Here is a 19,989-nt window from a genome sequence, read left to right on the forward strand (position 1 = left end):
TTACAAGATCACTGATAATCTCCCTCGATCTGGGGCTCCACGCAAGATCTCACCCCATGTGGTCAAAATGATCACAAGAACAGTGAGCAAAAATCCCAGAACCACACGGGGGGACCTAGTGAATGACTTGCAGAGAGCTGGGACCAAAGTAACAAAGCCTGCCATCAGTAACACACTACGCCGCCAGGGACGCAAATCCTGCAGTGCCAGATGTGTCCCCCTGCTTAAGCCAGTACATGTCCAGGCCCGTCTGAAGTTTGCTAGAGAGCAAATTTGGATGATCCAGAAGAAGATTGGGAGAATGTCATATGGTCAGATGAAACCAAAATATTACTTTTTGGTAAAAACTCAACTCGTCGTGTTTGGAGGACAAAGAATGCTGAGTTGCATCCAAAGAACACCATACCTACTGTGAAGCATGGGGGTGGAAACATCATGTTTTGGGGCTGTTTTTCTGCAAAGGGACCAGGACGACTGATCCGTGTAAAGGAAAGAATGAATGGGGCCATGTATCGTGAGATTTTGAGTGAAAACCAGCAAGGGCATTGAAGATGAAACAAGGCTGGGTCTTTCAGTATGACAATGATGCCAAACACACCGCCCGGGCAATGAAGGAGTGGCTTCGTAAGAAGCATTTCAAGGTCCTGGAGTGGCCTAGCCAGTCTCCAGATCTCAACACCATAGAAAATCTTTGGAGGGAGTTGAAAGTCCGTGTTGCCCAGCAACAGCCCCAAAACATTACTGCTCTAGAGGAGCATAATATGCAAATACATTCATTAAAAATCCTACAATGTGATTTTCTGGATTTTTTTTCTCATTTTGTCTGTCATAGTTGAAGTGTACCTATGATGAAAATTACAGGCCTCTCTCATCTTTTGAAGTGGGAGAACTTGCACAATTGGTGGCTGACTAAATACTTTTTTGCCCCACTGTATCTGTCTCTCTCTTCTCTCTCTTTTTCTCTCTCTCACTTTGTCCTCTCTTCTCTATCTTTCTCTCTGTCTGACTTTATTTGTGTTATTTTCCAGAAGGACAATACCGGTGTCTAGTGTCCTTCAGCATTCTCATATTATTTCTCTCTCTTGTCCTCTCCCTCACTCATCCCACTCTTCTTTTCATCTGTTTGTTGCAGGACCTTGCAGACAGTGGGGCCGGGCAGTCTCACACGCGGACCGAGACTGTGGCTGTGTATTTCAAAGAAGAGAGGATAGGCTGTGGCTAGGGCCCAAGGTATGTAGACCCACAACAACCACCCAATAGGCAAAGTTAGCATGCAACTCAAATTGGACCATATTTCCCATGGAGCCCTGGTCAAAAGTAATGCACTATAATGGGAATAAGTTGGCATTTGGGACGCATTCCTTAGTGTGCGCCGCTCTGCTCAATGCATGTCTAATGGGCTCTAGAAATAATGGCAATTTTTTATTGATAGTGTTTATTATAGCAATTAAGCTTTCAGTGGCTGTTCTATTGATAGCAACATTATGCAGAATGAAAATTAATCGATTCATTTTTGAATTGACATAAATAGTATTATAGAAACAACATCACTTTGAAGAGGGGAAGTGCCCTGTGACGAGGAGTGAGAGACCGCACAGAGTGCGTCTCTCTCTGGAGATAGCTTAGCTCTGGTCTATGGAATTAGTGCGGCTTGCGGACACTAAGCCTTCCTTTACTCACACCCTGGACTATATCTAGGGCTAGCTGTGAAGATAGACGGTACACAGTGAGTCCCTCCGGCTGCGTCCCAAATGACACCTTTTTCCCTATATAGTACATTTCTTTGACCAGGGCCAATAGGGCTGTGGTCGTATGGCTCTGGTCAAAAGTAGTGCACTATAAAGGGAATAGGGTGCCATTTGGGATGCAGCCTCTCTCCGGGGCTAAGTGGGGTTTGGTTTGGTTCTACCTGTGATCTGTCTCTTCACAGGAAAAGGGCGTAAGGGGTGGGGAGGGCTTTTGTGAAGAAGCCTAGGGTAAAGCAAGTGTGAATCGCTGCATGAAGGAAGGCCCTTTCAGGGTGGAGGAGAGCATAAGAGATAAAACCCTTTGGCTCAGCTTAGGAGGAATAAAACGGAAATGCATCAAACATCTCTCAACCCTCTGCATTGGAAATCCCTCTCCTTGGCCCCCCTTGAAAGAGCTCTCTGCCTCTAAGCTGGTGATAACTTTGTCCCCTCCATAGTATCTCTACCCAGCTTACTGTTTTTATATTTACGGAATTTTAAGCCCCACTACCCCCCTGCCTCTTGGCTATGATCACATAATGCATAATATAATATATACTGAGAGCGGTACGGTAAACAGTGCCTGGCCCAAAGGCTTAGCTACCTCTGTAAGATGTATGCATGGTGCTAGCTACCTGGGATTGTTAGGAGGGAAAATGGGCTTTGGGGAAATAAACTTTTTGATATAATCCTCTGTCTTTGGCCTGCTCTCAGACTACAGCATATGAAAAGGATGTTTTGAATATGCTTAAGACCTTTTTTCTTGTCTGTCTGTCTCTCTATTTTATTTATGAATTTTTCTCCCTTTCAATCCAGTATCCAACAGGCGGTGATGGAGGCTGCTATGGACGCGCTCGAGAAATATAAGTTGTTTGAAGAAGAGTCATTTGTAACCACCACTACATCTTATATGTTTAATAAGCCCAAGCTTTGTCTATATAAAAAAATATAAATGGCTGCCAATGTTTTAAGTTCCTGGGCGTACATATCACAGACAAACTGAAATGGTCCACCCACACAGACGGTGTGGCGAAGAAGGCGCCTCTTCAATCTCAAGAGGCTGACGAAATTTGGCTTGTCACCCAAAACCCTGACAAACTTTTACAGATGCACAACCGAGAGCATTCTGTCGGGCTGTATCACAGCCTGGAACAGCAACTGCACCGCCCTCAAACGCAAGGCTCTCTAGGGAGTGTGTGGTCTGCACAACATATCACCAGGGGCAAACTACCTTCCCTCCATGACACCGACAGCACCCAATGTCACAGGAAGGCCAAAAAGATCATCAAGAACAACAACCACCCAAGCCACTGCCTGTTCACACCGCTATCATCCAGAAGGTGAGGTCGGTACAGGTGCATCAAAGCTGGGACCGAGAGATTGAAAAAATGCTTCTCTCTCAAGGCCATCAGACTGCTAAACAGTAATAACTAACTCAGAGAGGCTGCTGCCTACATTGAGACCCAATCACTGGACACTTTAATAAATGGATGACTAGTCACTTTAAACAATGCCACTTTAAATAATGCCACTTTAACTTACATTACTCATATCACATGTATATATACTGTATTGTATATCATCTATTGCACCTTGCCTGTGCCCATCCATATATTTATATGTGCATATTCTCATTCACCCCTTTAGATTTGTGTGTATTAGGGAGTTGTTGGGGAATTCTTTGATTACTTGATAGATATTACTGCACTGTCGGAACTAGAAGCACAAGCATTTCTCTACACTAGCACTAACATCTGCTAACCATGTGTATGTGACCAATAATATTTGGATTTGATTTGATGTACAGTGGTCTGTCCAGTCATTTGAAGAAGTTGGAACCACCATTACATGTTTAAAAGCTTCACAAAAATAGCCTACAGTTGAATTCGGAAGTTAACATACAATTAGGTTGGAGTCATTAAAACTTGTTTTTGAACCACTCCACAAATGTCTTGTTAACAAACTTAAGTTTTGGCAAGTTGGTTAGGGTTACGCAAGTATAAACACCATGGGACCACGCAGCCATCATACCGCTCAGGAACGAGACGCTTTCTGTGTCCTAGAGATGAAATACTTTGAAATACTTTGCAAATCAATCCCAGAACAACAGCAAAGGACCTTGTGAAGATGCTGGAGGAAACAGGTACAGAAGTATCTATATCCACAGTAAAACGAGTCCTATATCGACATAACCTGAAAGGCCACTCAGCAAGGAAGAAGCCACTGCTCCAAAACCTCCATAAAAAAGCCAGATTACGGTTTGAAACTGCAGAGGGGGACAAATATCGTACTTTTTGGAGAAATCCCAACTGTGAAGCACGGGGGTGGCAGCATCATGTTGTGGGGGTACTTTGATGCAGAAGGAACTGGTGCACTTCACAAAATATATGGCATCATAAGGAAGGAAGGTTATGTGGATATATTGAGGCAACATCTCAAGACATCAGTCAGGAGGTTAATGCTTGGTCGCAATTGGGTCTTCCAAATTAACAATGCATACTTCCAAAGTTGTGGCAAAATGGCTGAAGGACAACAAAGTCAAGGTATTGGAGTGGCCATCACAAGCCCTGACCTCAATCCTATAGAAATTTTGTGGGCAGAACTGAAAAAGCATGTGTGAGCAAGGAGGCCTACAAACCTGATTCAGTAACACCAGCTCTGTCAGGAGGAATGGGCCAACATTCACCCAACTTATTGTGGGAAGCTTGTGGAAGGCTACCCGAAAATGTTTGACCCAAGTTAAACATTTTAAAGGCAATGCTACCAAATACTAATTGAGTGTATGTAAACGTCTGACCGACTGGGAATGTGATGAAAGAAATCAAATCTGAAAGAAATCATTCTCTCTAGTATTATTCTGACATGTCACATTCTTAAAATAAAGTGGTGATCCTAACTGACCTAAGACAGGGAATTTGTACTAGGATAAAATGTCAGGAACTGTGAAAAACTTAGTTTAAATGTATGTAAATGTATGTAAACTTTTGAAATTCACTTTGTTTAAACATTTTTAAAAAAGGTTAATGGCTGCCGGAGAGTGGTGGACTGTGCTGTCGGTTGTCTGGTGGATACGGAGAATTAGCCTGTTTTGAAGTGCTAGTCCAGAGAACAGCTAGCATGTGACCTTGACCTGCCTGCATTGTGGTCCATGAATGCTAAGCTAACTGCAGCTAAGAGCCTTCTTCCATGCTAATAGCCTTGGAGGACCACGTTGAAGTCTCTTCTTTGTGGGGTGTATTTCGCTAATAGAAAAGGGGACATAATAAGAATAGGCCTTGGTTTGTGTGTGAGGCTGTGAGACGAAAGAACTCTTGTGTTGAGCATGGCCCCGGTCCTTAAGCTGTGTAGTGGAAGACATGTTGACTCGCCCTTTAGGGTATAGGGTGTAATTTGGTATGCAGCCTATTTAGAGCCCTATGTTCAACCAGAGGGTAGCCATTTGCGACTCACTTCTAGCCACACGCTGCTTTAGTTTTTGGCCGTTTGTCATGAAACAGCACTTAAGGAAAATCTATAAACGTTTTAGCATTAATAACCATGCGTCATTCACTGCCAGGTAAAACACAATTACATGCTCTCAGATCCTGATCTGAAAGTTATCCCCATCATCATCATCATCTATCCTCCTCCTCCGGAGCACCTGCATATGTATGTGCATGGCTAATGCATTAGTGTGTATACATTGAGAGGTGGGTAGTGTGTATGGTGAGTTAGTGTGGTTTTGGACTGAACCAGTGTTGTCCGCGCCAACCAGCAACACATTAATCAAACAGTACAATTTGTCTGTCTTCACTGGAACTAATTACCGGATAGATGGGTAGAGTTAGCCTTGCTGGAGGAAGGAGGAAGCAGGCCTGTAGGAAGTTGAGAAGGTCAAAGCTTTTATTTGGTTTGGCCTGTAAATGAGGCCCTTAGCGGCCTTTGTTTGATACTGTTCGGGCGTTCAAACCCTCGCTTTTATGGAACGTTAGTGTCTTACGGTGTTGTTTTTTACAACCCCCCCTACCTCGCTCCCCCCCTTGCCATTTGTAATGATTGATAGATGCTCATTGCTAGTAAATTAACATTTCCCTCATAAATTGCACTTTCAAGTGGCTAGATTAGCAATGCATCCTGAAAAGGTCAGTTCATTTAAAATCATCTCTCCCCCATGCGAAGCCTCTTCCTCTCACTCCTTCAGACAGTACAAACTGTCCAGGGTCTGCATCCCAAATGGCACCCTTTGCACTATTATATAGTGCACTACCTTTATATAGGGGATGCGGCCCAGGGCTGTGTTGGACCTGTTGTTTCCTATCCTTAATAAAGCTAGCTACCTCCTGGGAGAGAGCGAGCCCCACCGACATCTCCCTACCGTACGTACGGCTGAGACATTTAAAAACTTTTGAACACAGCCCTAGTTTGTCCAGGTTATGACTGAAATATTTGCTCATTACCAGGGTCAGTCATTTCTCTGTGTTGGGGACCCAATTATAGACACGGTACACTGAGCTCCAAAAGTATTTGGACAGCAACAATGTTGTTGTTTTTCTGCTCTGTACTCCAGCACTTTGGATTTGAGATGATACAATGACTGAGGTTAAAGTGCAGACTCGTCTTTAATTAGAGGGTATTTTCATCCAGATCGTGTGAACCGTTTAGAAACTACAACACTTTTTGTGCATAGTTCCCACATTTTAGGGGACCAAAAGTATTTGGACAAATTCCCTTTTGTATTAAATTAGTCAAAAATGTAGTATTTGGTCACATATTCCTAGTATGCAATGATTACTTCAAGCTTGTAACTCTACAAACGTATTGGATGCATTTGCTGTTTGTTTTGGTTGTGTTTAATATTATTTTGTGCCCAATAGAAATTCATGGTAAATAATGTATTGTGTCATTTTGGATTCACTTTTATTGTAAACGAGATTAGAATGTTCCTAAACACCTCTACATTCATGTGGATGCTACCATGATTACGGATAGTCCTGAATTAATTATGAATAGAGATGAGTGAGAAAGTTAGACGCACAAATATACCCCCAAGACATGCTAACACCACTATAATAACAGGGGAGGTTAACATTTTTTGGTGGGGTATGATATTTGTGCGTCTAACTTTCTCACTCATCGTTATTCACGATTCACTCAGGAGTATCCGTGGACATTGTTACTCTTGGGTACTTGTCTTTTTAAACTCTGGTCAACCAGAGGGTTGCAGGTTTGAAACACAGCTCCGACGGATGAGCCGACAACTGGAGGATTTACTAGCATCATCCTTGATACCATCGCTTGCTGATGTGCCCTTCAGCATGGCACTGAACTCCTGCAAGCCTCCTCTTCCTTCAGTACAAACTGTGTTGGACAGTTGTTTCCTCTATTAATACTGCTAGTTACCTCCTGCGAGAGAGACGTCTCCCTACAGTACAGGTGGGACATTTCAAAACTTCTCAAGACTTTTGAACATAGCCAATGTTTGTCCAGGTTATGACTGAAGTCTCCCAAAGCGCTTACTCCCTACTAGCATGAATCATATCTATGTGTTAGGGGCCCAATTATGGATGTACAATGAAATCAAACAGTGTTCCTTTAATTAAGGGGGAAATGTACAGCTAGCTACCAAAATAAAGGAAACACCCTAGTAAATGAGGGGTACAGAGTATATTGAAAGCAGGTGCTTCCACACAGTGGAGTTAATTAAGCAATTAACATCCCATCATGCTTAGTCTCATGTATAAAAGGCCCAGTTGTCCATTATTTTGGCTACTCTGGCTAGGAGATAATATTTCAGTGACTTTGAAAGAGTCTCAAAGGTGTGTGTGTGTGTGTGTGTGTGTGTGTGTGTGTGTGTGTGTGTGTGTGTGTGTGTTCCATCAACAAAACACAAAATTATGACATTTCTGGTGGAAGAATGGTGTCGCATCCCTCCAATAGAGTTCCAGACCGAATCTTTGCCAAGGTGCATTGAAACTGTTCTGCCGGTTCGTGGTAGCCCAATGCCCGATTAAGACACTTTATGTTGGTGTTTCCTTATTTCGCTACTTACCTGTAGATGGGGAGTGGACACTCCTGCATCCCAAATGAGACACTATTCGTGACAAATTGCACTACCTTTGACCATGGTCAAAGAGCATATGGCTCTGGTCAAAATTAGTCCACTATATAGGAATAAGGTGCTATTTGGGACGAAGACAGTGTATCTGTATTTAAAGGGGGATCTGTAGTTGGGAGTGTACTGTCTTGTGTTCTGTCTGTTTACACCCCGGTAAACACCCAGGGATCACAGGACATATTCTTCCACAGATAATGAGGGTAGAAAAGGAGTGTAGTCATAAATCTTAACTCTTCTGTATTGAGGATCCAACTTTCATTTGAGCGTTCAAGTTTCATTTATTTGCCATTTGTAAGTTGAAAATATATCTGAAATGCCATTGAAATGTATCTTAGATGAGATTTCAATAGTGTGATCATATTGTCTCTCATATGTTTGCCGGGGGCCTTTATTCCTTTATTTCTATAACAACACTAACTGGCTCTACTGTGTGCATCATCGATAGTTTTATTGTATTGAGCATTGAATGCATTTGACTATAGGTCGTTCCACCAATTTGGTGTCGTTTGAGAAGTGTAACTTAGTAAAAAATGTCAAATAATTTCACCTTTAACATAGCGTCATAAAGAGAACATGTTTTCTCATCTCAAGAGGTTAAATAAAAAAGTGTCTATTTTAAGTGCCAAATAAAGTAACAGGGTTGACCGTAACAGGGTTGACAATTTCATTTGAAATCAGCCATAAATCACCTTGTAACAGGGGGAATGGAAGCTGTTTGTGTGCAGCAGGGAGTGTCAATTGAATGCAAGCTTCACAGGTTTGACGTGTTATGCTTGACCCGCTCGGTCTCCCACCAGAAAATGGCTAAAAATAGTAGATTTTTTTTAAAGGAATAAATTCACTATATTAAATAGAGTTCAGTTCACATAACAGGGTTGACCATGAAATGAGAGCAGACATAAATGAATCACTAATCACATTAAATAATAATAATCTTCAGAAAGAACTTTGTCAAAGCCACAAAATAACTAGGGCTTTACAATTATGGCGAAAACTTTGATAAATGTTGGAGTTAAGTGGGTTAAAATCTTCCTAGAAGCCACAGATTGTACATGGAGGGACATGTCAAAATGCTGAATTTTTGCACTTTACCAAGTCAGATTTATTGAATTCATATGATCTATATTAAGAGCACCTCATTTAAAATAACAAGCTTTTTAAAATGCAATGCCGGTACACAATTTATACTTAAAATATCAATGGCACTCTTTTCCATATATATTTTTGTATTTTAATTGTTTTATTGAGAAGGATAGACAGAAATGAGCTAGGAACCAGGTAATTAAAGGGAACATAGAGTGAAGGCCAGTGAGGCTGGAATTGGAAACCACGCAGCTAGGCGAATGCATAATGTGCTGAGGGTGTGTGGCCTTAACCACTCTACCAACCTCGGGGCACACACTCATTTTCTCCTCTTACACTTAGTGTCTTACTCTAGCTACCTACAGTATATCTCAGACTGTCCAAAGGGCTTCCTTCTTTCTGTCTGGGATCATTTCCATGTTTTATTTAAGTCCTTCTTGGGTATCGAGCCACTCAGTGAAATTGAACTTTTTGTTCGAAGGCACCACCGCCATGCCCACCTCCCTCTTTCCTTCCCTCCCTCCCTCCCTACCTGACAGGCAACATAGCTGCAAAGGGGAAAAGGGAAAGTGGATACCTAGCCAGTTGCGCAACTGAATGCATTTAACCAAAATGCGTTTTCTGCGTTTAACCCGGTGCGGGGGGCTGCATTAATCGACATCTACATCATTGGCGCCCGAGGAGCAGTTGTTGAGGGTTAACTACCAGTAGTAGATAGTAGAGAAGTGAGAAAAATAGCCATGCTAAGACCTCACATTGACGGCTCATTAAAGAGAAAGTGGCCAAAAGGTTAGTATTATGCTTCACTTTATAGATTCTCTGGTGGCTCTGGGCGGCAGGTAGCCTAAACGGTTAAGAACATTGGGTCAGGAACTGAAAGTTAATTCAAATCCTGAGCCTGAGACTAGGTGAAAGAAACTGCCGATGTGCCCTTGAGCAAGGCACTTAACCCTAATTGCTCCTGTAAATCGCTCAGCATAAGAGCATCTGCTAAATGACTAAAACGTCAAATGTATAAATATCTGTCGAAGCAGAATTAAATGTTAACCAAGGCCTGAACTAGAGCTGGAGGTGGAGGGGAGGAGCAAACAGATAGAGCTGAGCCTGCCATGTAGGCGGGCAAGATGGGAGGGAGAGAGGAGTCCCAGCAGCCCCATATCCCTTAGCCCTGAGAGGTCAGAGAAGATGAAATATACATGGGGAGACGAGTTGACCATTTATCAACGCATCGCTCATCCTTTTTAGAGCAACCAGTTTGGTTTTCTCTCAATCTCTTTCTCTCTCTCTATGCTCTCAATCAGCTATTACACACTTTCTTCCGCTCTCTCTTTCGCTCCCTCGTTCTTTTCTTTATCACCACCACATCGTCCGATCCTCTGTCTCTCCTGCAGCTGCATGTTTCCTAAACAATACAGTTTCTTCTTCTCCTGGATACGACAAGAAATAGTCTCTGAATGTTTCACAAATGACACCCTAGTCTCTACATAGTGCACTACTTTTGACCTGTGCCCCATTGGAATTTGGGATGCAGCCTCTCTATCTATTTGGCTGTCAGCGAGCAGGGAGGGGACGACAACCTCTCTCCTCAACTGTCACTTAACCCTCAATCTCTGGGTAAGGGCTTGTGTGAATACACAACAAGTACAGTACAGAACAGTATGGAGGATGGCTGGGGGGATGGATGATCTTGATATAGTGTTTATGTATTTGCCCCTTGATGAGGCAGGGGAGGTAGGCTATAGGGAAATCTTATCTCATCAATGAAGGTACATGGGTAGATGCAATGTTAGTGTTGGTTAGATGTGTTGATTCGTTAGTAGGCCTTAAAATGTGTTTGATTCCCATAGGCAATAGGTATGCTGTTCTTTAGTCATTGTGTGTTGTGTTTGTGTGTGTATTCCGCATCACCCCTTGAGGGAGTCGAGTGTTGCTAGCTACATTCCAAAGTGTCATCGCTGTGGTGCACAACAAGTCTCATTGTTGATAGGGTCCCAAACTTTAAACCATTCTCCTCTCTCTCTCCAAAAACACAGAATTTAGAATCGCAAGACCGCAAGTCGCAACCCTGTAATTACCAGACTGTCGATAAACAAAAGACTCAAGTCAAGCTAAATGGGCTAACGCCTAACACTAAGGTGATCAGTATGCAAAAGCACATCTCCTCAAAGGTGATTTTCTACACAACGTTGGACCGCAGAGAATTCTCAATATGTCTCTTCATGCAATACCTCAACACAACACAGAGACCCTGTTGTCTTTTCTGTCTTCTCCTGCCAGACTGGGAGCAAGGATATGCATATTCTTGGTAGAATTTGAAAGGAAACACATTGAAGTTTGTGGAAATGTGAAAGGAATGTAGGAGAGTATAACACAAAAGATCTGGTAAAAGATAATACAAAGAAAAAACAATTGTTATTTTGTATTTGTTTTGTACCATCTTTGAAATGCACGAGTAAGGCCATAATGTATTATTCCAGTTCATGTGCAATTTATATTTTGCACACTAGATGGCAGCAGGGTATGTGAAAAGTTTTTGACTGATCCAATGAACCATTGCATTTATGTTCCAAATGTTGTATCAAGACTGCCCAAATGTGCCTAATTTGTCAATTAATAACTTTTCATGTTCAAAATTGTGCACACTCCTCAAACAATAGCGTGGTATTCTTTCCATATAATAGCTACTGTAAATTGGACAGTGCAGTTAGATAACAAGAATTTAAGCTTTCTGCCAACATCAGATATGTCCATGTCCTTGAAATGTTCTTGTTACTTACAACCTCATGCTAATTGCTTCAGCCTACGTTAGCTCAACTGTCCCACGTTAGGGACACCGATTCCGAAGGAGTTTTAAGAGTCTCAATCTCTTGTCCCTTTACACTCTTTATGTAACGGCATGATAAACAATGCAACTGACCAAAGAAACATTTCTTTCTTTCTTTCTTTCTTTCTTTCTTTCTTTCTCTCTTTCTCTCTCTCTCTCTCTCTCTCTCTCTCTCTCTCTCTCTCTCTCTCTCTCTCTCTCTCTCTCTCTCTCTCTCTCTCTCTCTCTCTCTCTCTGTGTGTTATTCTCATCTATTAAGTCATCTCCAGACTGGAATGCTGACACTGATTTCCATACTTGAACTGCAATAGGTAGTTTTCTTTTCTCTCTGAGGCTCATCAAGTGTTGCTTAGTCATCTATGGTCAACCACACTATAGTGTATCCCTCGCTGTTTGTTGAAGTGAATGTGTTTGCTTATACTAGATGCTGGCCTCCCATTGCTGTAGAGAGACGTTGGGGCATTTGGCTATACGTTTGACATTTTAGTAATTTAGCAGACGGTCTTATCCCGAATGCTTTTATTATCTGTAGACTACATGACATGGTGGAGTGACCAAAGATTCGACCTGGGGTCAAATACTATTAGTTGTCTTTTAAATAGAGTGTGTTTGATTGAGGTTTAAGTGAAGGGGAAATTAAGCAACTCCTGGAGGACAGTGGAAGTTGATAAAAATGCTATTGATATTTTTAAAACCAACGCATTTCGGCCCGTGGCCTTCATCAGGGTTTTTATTGATTGAACTTGACACATAGACAGTTAGTCAAAAGGATACTGTAAATCTTAGAGCCAGTGCGAGATCTGTGAACGGAATAACCTACAGTAGAGAACAAACATGGTCTACACAACTAAACTGTCTGTTGTTCTTTCATGATATCCTAATCGACTTGATCTAAATTTGTGACATAAATGCTTTGACACAGAAGACCTGGCATCCCTCCATGGGTACAGTTTTAAATTGAGACGCAGTGACGCAGTGCTCCTTTTCTGTTCTCTTTATTACAGATCTCATTTGGAGATGTTATGTTCTAATTAGCTTATCAGATCCCATTCTCATCACAATGACATCAAATGAAGCCTGTCGAATTCCATGTTATTTTGCTAATATTAGGAAGGAAAATAATGAGGTACTAGGGCCATTCAGTGCTGGTAATGTTTGCAGTGTTTCACGAATTATAACTAAAATGACAACATGTAGGAGTACGTGTACATTACAATGTCAACACATGCTAAACACTATACTAATCACTGTCCTCTATCGGTCATAGACTGACCTTGTCTCTCTCTCTTTATTCCTCTCTGTCTTTTATATTTTCCCTGGTCCATCTCTTTTATTATGTCTCTCTTTTATTATGTCTCATCAGAAGCGATTCATCGAGCGGAAGTACAGACAGGAGCTGAAAGAAGTGAAACGAGAGAGGGAGCGCCAGCAGAAGGTGGGAGACGAACCAGAGGAAAGTAGGAAGTAACAGAGCCTTTCTCTGACCCATCGAGATGGACAGAGCACTTCTTTGACCAATTGGGATGGATGATAATAAATAGCGCATGGAAGGAGCAGGACGTGGAGGGATGAACAATTTACAAACACTGAATTGCAAACAAAAAATGCATTTTCCTCTGACTACTCCCTTCATCTGCATCTGACTGGAGAAGATTTGTCAGGTGTAAACAATATGTTGGCAGCTTATCATTAGACTTGCTTTCACCTGGTCAGTTCTTTCAGATCAGTGCAATGAAGGAGAGAGGACACATTTCTAGACAATTGAGAAAGACCACCAGTCTACAGTCCACCCTGTTCTGTCTCGTCCCATTTTTATTGTGCTTGGTTGCGTTTGTGGTTGTTTTGAGCTGCTTTCATGTGTAGGTCTTAATCAATTTCATTTTGATTATGTACAGTCAGTTTTTACCTAAATCTACAGCACTGTTGGTCGTCGCTCGTGATAATGAACGGCATCAACAGAAATGCTATGTTTTAAATGTCAATTTTTACTGCAAGTGACATTGATACTAATTGATATTAATAAGGGTATTTGAAATATAGATTTTTCATTATAATGACATCTGTCCTCTTGGTAGCCATACTTTTCATAATCAGTGTCCAATGACAAATTGCTTAATGGGAAAACTAGTAGTGGCATATCACATGCACGTTATGAGGAGGGGAAAGTGTTAATATGATTTAATTACATTAAATATGTAAAATGCCACCATCTGTCGCGCATCTGCTGCCTCTTCCTCTAACAATGAAAAAATTGTTTTTCCCCCCTCTCTCCAAATCCGATAGCCAGATTTTAAAGATCTTAATTATAGATTGTGTGGAATTAATGATTGCTTCAGTTCAGTAGCCACAGGATCCATGCTATTAACCACTTTGTCTTGAATTTCAAGGTACGTCATAAGAACTTAAGCTACAGTACCTTCGAGCTAGTCTGATGTCATCCTAGGCAAAAACTAAGGGAATATCACTAATGTGCAGACTGATTTTTTATTTCCAAATTGGTAAAAATTTGGCCAGTGTCTAGGGTGTGGTTATGGTAAGTTTGAGTTTTTTGCCAGTCTGGCTATCAAGTAGTCCCCACTTTCTCACTTCCTATGTCTGTTAAATTGCCCTCTGTTAGGACAGCAAAGCTTATCTGATTCTGAAACACTGATGTCTATGCATAGAAACAGTAAGGATGAATGCATGATTTTGAAGAAATTTAATTGTTGGATCATGTAAATATGCAGTAGAAAATCATGTTGTACAAAGCAGATAGATGAATTAATGGGCATCGTGTCATGACCGGGCCCCTTTTAACAACTTCACATACTATAACCTCTCATAGTATTAATCCACATAGAAAAAAATGTCTGCATCCCTATTCTCCATCCGTCCCCTGAAGTGTGCACTTGCATACTTTCTCGCATAGTAAGTAAGGCTTATCCGAGCCAAAACGGCCCATGGGGCAGGAGCCTAGCCCCTTTTTCTGTAGCGTGAGGCAGGTTGGTGTACAAGTACAGCCCCTAGACAGGATGCTACCTTCTCGCATGGATTTAACATTCCTATTCTTGTAAATCCATGACGGGTAGTGTGTAAGTGCACCATTTAGGAGAAGGGTGGAGAATTGGTACATAGCAATAGACTGCTCAATAACATAGTCAGCAACATAATATAGAGGCAACCTTAAGGCTAGCCAACTGTCTACAGTTGAGGAAGACATCAGTACTGTATACTCTAGGCTAGCTCTGGTCCAGGGTGTGAATGGAAGCATCGGTGTTAGCAGGCCGCACTAACACCCTGGACCAGAATTTACTGTAGGCTAGCCATATCTGGAAGCTAACTCTTGTGTCCTTAGCTGAGCATGGTGTTAATGCACAAACATGTATTTATTGTGAAATTATGCTGCTGACACCCTGTATTAAAGAGAGACAATGAATGTACCAATCCCAGATTGCCCCTTTTAAAGAAGGAAAACAATAATGCAGTCTTCTGCTGTCATTTCTCCTTCTGACATAAACTAGATGTCAAACCCTCAGGGCAGTAGAAGAATAACAGTTGTTTTTCAGTTGTTTAGGAACCCAAATAAATGCTGCTTATCAAAGCCACATTTGCCACAATCTCAAACAGTCACTTACACAGTGGGTGCTCAATGGTCTTTTAAAAACATTTTTTTACACAGTTTCTCATTATAATATTGAGCATATTATAGTAGTATACATTTTTAACAAGTGTGTTCTTGTCTTAGAGTACTGTCTAAGCTACCACACCATTTTCATCAAATTACACGATTTTTTTATATCCATGGGCATTTGGAATATATTTAAAAAAAATAAAGTATCAAGTCCGATTTGTGTGAATCGTAAATGCTGCTGACAGAGAGAAAAACATAATCGTCATCGTGGCAATTACGTCAGTTGTGTTATTCGTTTGAAATTTCTGATAAATGTAACCCTTCCTCAGGTTGGCCTTTAGTAGAGAGTGGCCACTGCTTGTTTTACCTAGGCTAAATCCCAAATGGCAGCCTACTCCCTATATTGCACACTAATTTTGAACAGGGCCCTGGGCAAAATTAGTGGACTATCGGGAATAAAGGGCCTTTTAGGATGCATCGCTGTACTTTTTTTCTCTTGATGTACCGCTGCCCTCTGAGTGCTCCCTCATACATTCCTCTTATCAGCTAAACGATATCAAAGCTGTTTGTTCATAAATCAAAGAGAAATAATGCTTGGGGGCAATATCGCAATGCTACTGCTGTTTAATTAGTCTTTTGTGGCCTTGGACAATTTGGGGGTGCTTTGCATCATTTGAATTGCTATATTTTCTTACTACATATATGTCAAACCATTTTATGACGGCAAACCATTTCATGACCATTTCATACGTAAGTGTCAGACCATTTCATGACCATTTCATACGTAAGTGTCAGACCATTTCATGACCATATCATACGTAAGTGTCAGACCATTTCATAACCATTTCATACGTAAGTGTCAGACCATTTCATGCTCCTAATATTGTATTGACCTTTACCTCTTATGTCAAGGACAATCCCAAGGCAATGTCGACCCTCTTCCTCACAACTGAAATATCACATTTCCCTTTATAATAGGCAGCGTTTTCCCCCACATCGTCCCAATATGTCAAGCCTGCGAATGCCCTTTTTGTCAGTGTGCACTTCACAAATATATAGTCAACCATCAATCAATGACTTACATTTGAAAGAAAAGGAAACTGTTTCAAAATACAGAACAGCATACAGAGTAAGACACTAAGTAAGGAATTAATGTTTAATGGGAACTGCATGTTTCGTTTATACTAAGCAACACACTGCTACTGTAACCCTCTATGCTTTCATGTCTATAGACAGTCTTCCAATAGGAATACATAATAATAATAACTACTTTATTTGTATAGCGCGTTTTAACACAAGTAAAAAGTGCCTCACTTCATAAAACAATCAAATAAAAAGTACTGACAGAGACAGGAAGGAAAATGACAAATGATAGCAAAATGAAATGACCTTTTAATGTATGATTTCAATGTATCTTTATAAAAGTGTGTCTTCAGCAGGGATTTAAAAAGAGGCACTGAATCGGCAGGCCTGGTATCCTCTGGCGGACCATTCCAAAGTCCAGGGGCCCTAATGGCAAATACCTGCTCTTCTTTCGTTTTCAACCGAGACTTTGGAATGGTCAGCGGTGCCCCTGCCAGAGGATCTCAGGCTGCATCCTGGCTTGTAGGGAGATGAAAGATCTGCGATATGGAATGGGGCTAAACCAAGTATAACCTTACATGTGATTAATACAATTTAGAAATATACTCCAAAAGTGACTGGTAGCCTTTGTAGAGAAGCTAAAATAGGTGTGATGTGGTAACATGTCCTGGTGCCTGTTTAAAAGAAGAGCTGCAGCACTTTGAACTAACTGCAGACAAATGGAGTGATTTCTGACTGAGACATGCACACAAAAGAGTAACAGTAATCTAGGCATGAGGAATAAAAAGCGCGTATAACTTTCTCCAGATCAGTGACTGAAATAAGACTTTGACTTTAGCTATATTTCTTAGGTGATAAAAGCAGGACTGGACTACCGTTTTTACATGCTCGAGGTCAAGGTCAAAGAGGACAAGGTTACTGGCCGTAGGCTTTACATTGGTGGACTTAATGACCAAGGTTATTTACAATCTGGATGGGGGGCCAAATAAAACATCCTCTGATTTTTGTATCATTGAGCTGGAGAAAATGTTCAGTCATCCAACATTTTATGTCAGCAAGACACTTGTGAAGGGTAGCTATGCTAGCTTGGTCACTGGGTCTGATTGTTAAATAAAGCTATGTCATCCGCCTAGCAGTGACACTGAATTGTTATTATTGTGGATGCTGTCACCAAGGGGACAGGTAAGAAAAAGGACGTGGCCCAGATTTGACCCCTGAGGGACACAATAGTGAACAGCTGCTGGGGACATTACTGAACCACCCATGCTCACGGGAAACGTCTGCCACATAAATATGACCTGAATCAGTCGAGGCCAGAGTTTCTCACCTACTTCTTCAGCCGGTCAACAAGGATGTTATGACAGGTATTACAGTAGCACTTTTTAAAGAGGGTACCTTGAAAGTGAAGCATTATTGACATTAGTTCTTCAGATACATGGTCCAGGTATTTCAGGTACCCCCACACAGAATATAGTTTATGATCAAAATGATTGGAATCCTTGATTTTTGTTTAACGTCATCCTTGATTTTTAATTTTTTTTTTTTACCTTCATTTGATAAATATGAGTAAAAAATACTGAGCTATATTGTACGATAAATTCATTTGACAATTATATTATTTTAAACTAATACAATTGCTCATAGAACTATTTTTTATAACAATAATTAAAAACAAATCTGTATGTAAAGATTCGGTACTGAGGAATGGTCTAAGATCCCTCCCAATGTGTACTACAATCTCATAAAACAAGTGCTGTTATCCTCACAAGTGGCGGGTACCAGAGTACTGAGCAATAGTTTTGACCACTATTTTTGGGGAATAATACAATGTATTACTTGTTAAACAAAATCTCTTTCTCTGAGCAATTGTATTAGTATAATAATAAAAAATTAGTATAAATTAGCATAGAGCTTTTCTCAACTTCATCAAGGGTGCCAATAATTTCGGTCATGGCTGTATGTGTTTGTCACAAATGGCACCCTATTCCCTAGATAGTGCACTATTGTTGACCAGAGACTTATGTACCTTAGTACAAATGTAATGCACTATGAAATAGTATGCCATTTGTGAGACAGAATATATGCAAAACTATAAGAAGATGTGGATCAGGTATTGACAGTCAGAAAGGTGTGTTTTCTGACGTCCAACCCATAGAAATACAATGAGTAGAGCGGTTGTCCCCATTCAAGTCAATTATGCTATAGTGGGTGACTGGCGGACAGTTTGAGTGTACCCATAGAGATCAAACATTCAGCCTCTCAGCAAGGCTTGTGTGATCTCAAAAGAGCATTGTGACATACAGAGTCATTGCTATAAGAGGGTGGATGGGAAGCTAGAAGCCTGAAAACAAAACATAACTGTACAATGTATTGTATCGATTTACAGATACGCACACACAAGCTACGATAGAACTCACAAAATGCAGCTTTTTTTGTCCCAGAAACACTGAAAAATGAATAGGCGTTGTCTGTCTATCAAGTCCCCCACCAAACCGCTTGCTGTTACTCCCTCCTTTGCAGGAAGCTTTTGAAAAAGAAAAGAGTAGAAGTTTGTTTGTATATAGAGATACTGTGTATGTGGGCCTGGTGTACAGAGTAAAGTACAACAACTCTTTTCCTCAGGAGTCCCCTGCTGCCTAGCAGAGAAAGAGAAAGACCACTAAATACTGACAGGATAGCTTATCTTCTTCCTCCTAGTCCTCCAGAGAGGTCAAACATCAACGGTGATCAACGACGGTAAAACACTGCCTCGTGTCTGTTTGTGTCCTCTTTGTTTTGTTCTATTGTTTGCCACTTTCACAAAGTACCAGGAGTTAAGTTCACTTTAGCTAGTGTGCGAGTGTTTGTTTGTTTGTTGTATGTTTTCCTTTAGCTCCCCTCTTACGAGCTCCTTCTCTCTCATTAGGAATCCCTGCAGCTGTCACTGTCCTCTCCCCCGTACAAGTCTGCCAGTTTCTTAAACCTGGGTCCCCACTCGCTCAGGTAGTTATAGTCCTGGTCTCCTTCTATGGTCATGGAGCCCAGGGAGCTAAGGGACTCAGCAACCGAGCCGCTCCCTTCGTAGGCGTAGGTGGCCAGGGAGTCGTAGGGCGGTGCGGTGGGGTCCTGGTCGTTTTCCTGAAGCCTTTGGTTTATGAAGTTCCTGACGTCCGCGTTGTCCCTGTGGGCCGGGGGAAGGATCACAGTCCGACGGATGGGAGGGTGCAGGGTCTCGGGCTTAATGTCCCTGCGCTGTTTGCTCTCCTCTGTGGCCTCTGGGTTGCGCAGCGTGCCGATATCAAAGGCCTGGGTGTCCTCCTCTCCGCCCCCTTCATCGTTGTAGCTGACGACGTTGTCTCTCACATCCTCTTTGGAGATGATCAGAGGCTCCTTCTTCCTCTGCTGCCTCCTCAAGGCAGCGAACAGCACCACGATCACTATAGACAACAAGAAGAGAGGGAAAGAGAGAGAAGAACTTGAGTATGAGATGGGAGAGGAGAGGAGAGGAGAGGCGAGGAAAGGAGAGGTGAGCCAAGGAGAGGAGTGTGCTTCGATTGATCATGATCACTTCAGAAACAAGACAAAAAAA

General features: G+C 41.6%; 1 protein-coding gene and 1 pseudogene across 1 annotated transcript in view; one reads left to right on the forward strand and one right to left on the reverse strand.

The window, feature by feature from the left end:
- LOC115131068 (ribonuclease 3-like) overlaps positions 1–13,565 on the forward strand; it is a 166,132-nt pseudogene extending 152,567 nt beyond the window's left edge.
- Positions 13,566–14,411: 846 nt separating this feature from the next.
- The window catches only part of LOC115131069 (cadherin-6-like), a 95,854-nt gene continuing 90,276 nt past the window's right edge, over positions 14,412–19,989 (reverse strand). Inside the window, exon 12 of the mRNA XM_029662680.2 lies at positions 14,412–19,837. Coding sequence (XP_029518540.2) covers positions 19,323–19,837 — 515 coding nt within the window. The 3' untranslated portion in view covers positions 14,412–19,322. The remainder of the gene's footprint in view (positions 19,838–19,989) is intronic.

Source organism: Oncorhynchus nerka, linkage group LG6 (assembly GCF_034236695.1).
Source record: "Oncorhynchus nerka isolate Pitt River linkage group LG6, Oner_Uvic_2.0, whole genome shotgun sequence".
In the NCBI taxonomy this organism is placed as follows: domain Eukaryota; kingdom Metazoa; phylum Chordata; class Actinopteri; order Salmoniformes; family Salmonidae; genus Oncorhynchus; species Oncorhynchus nerka.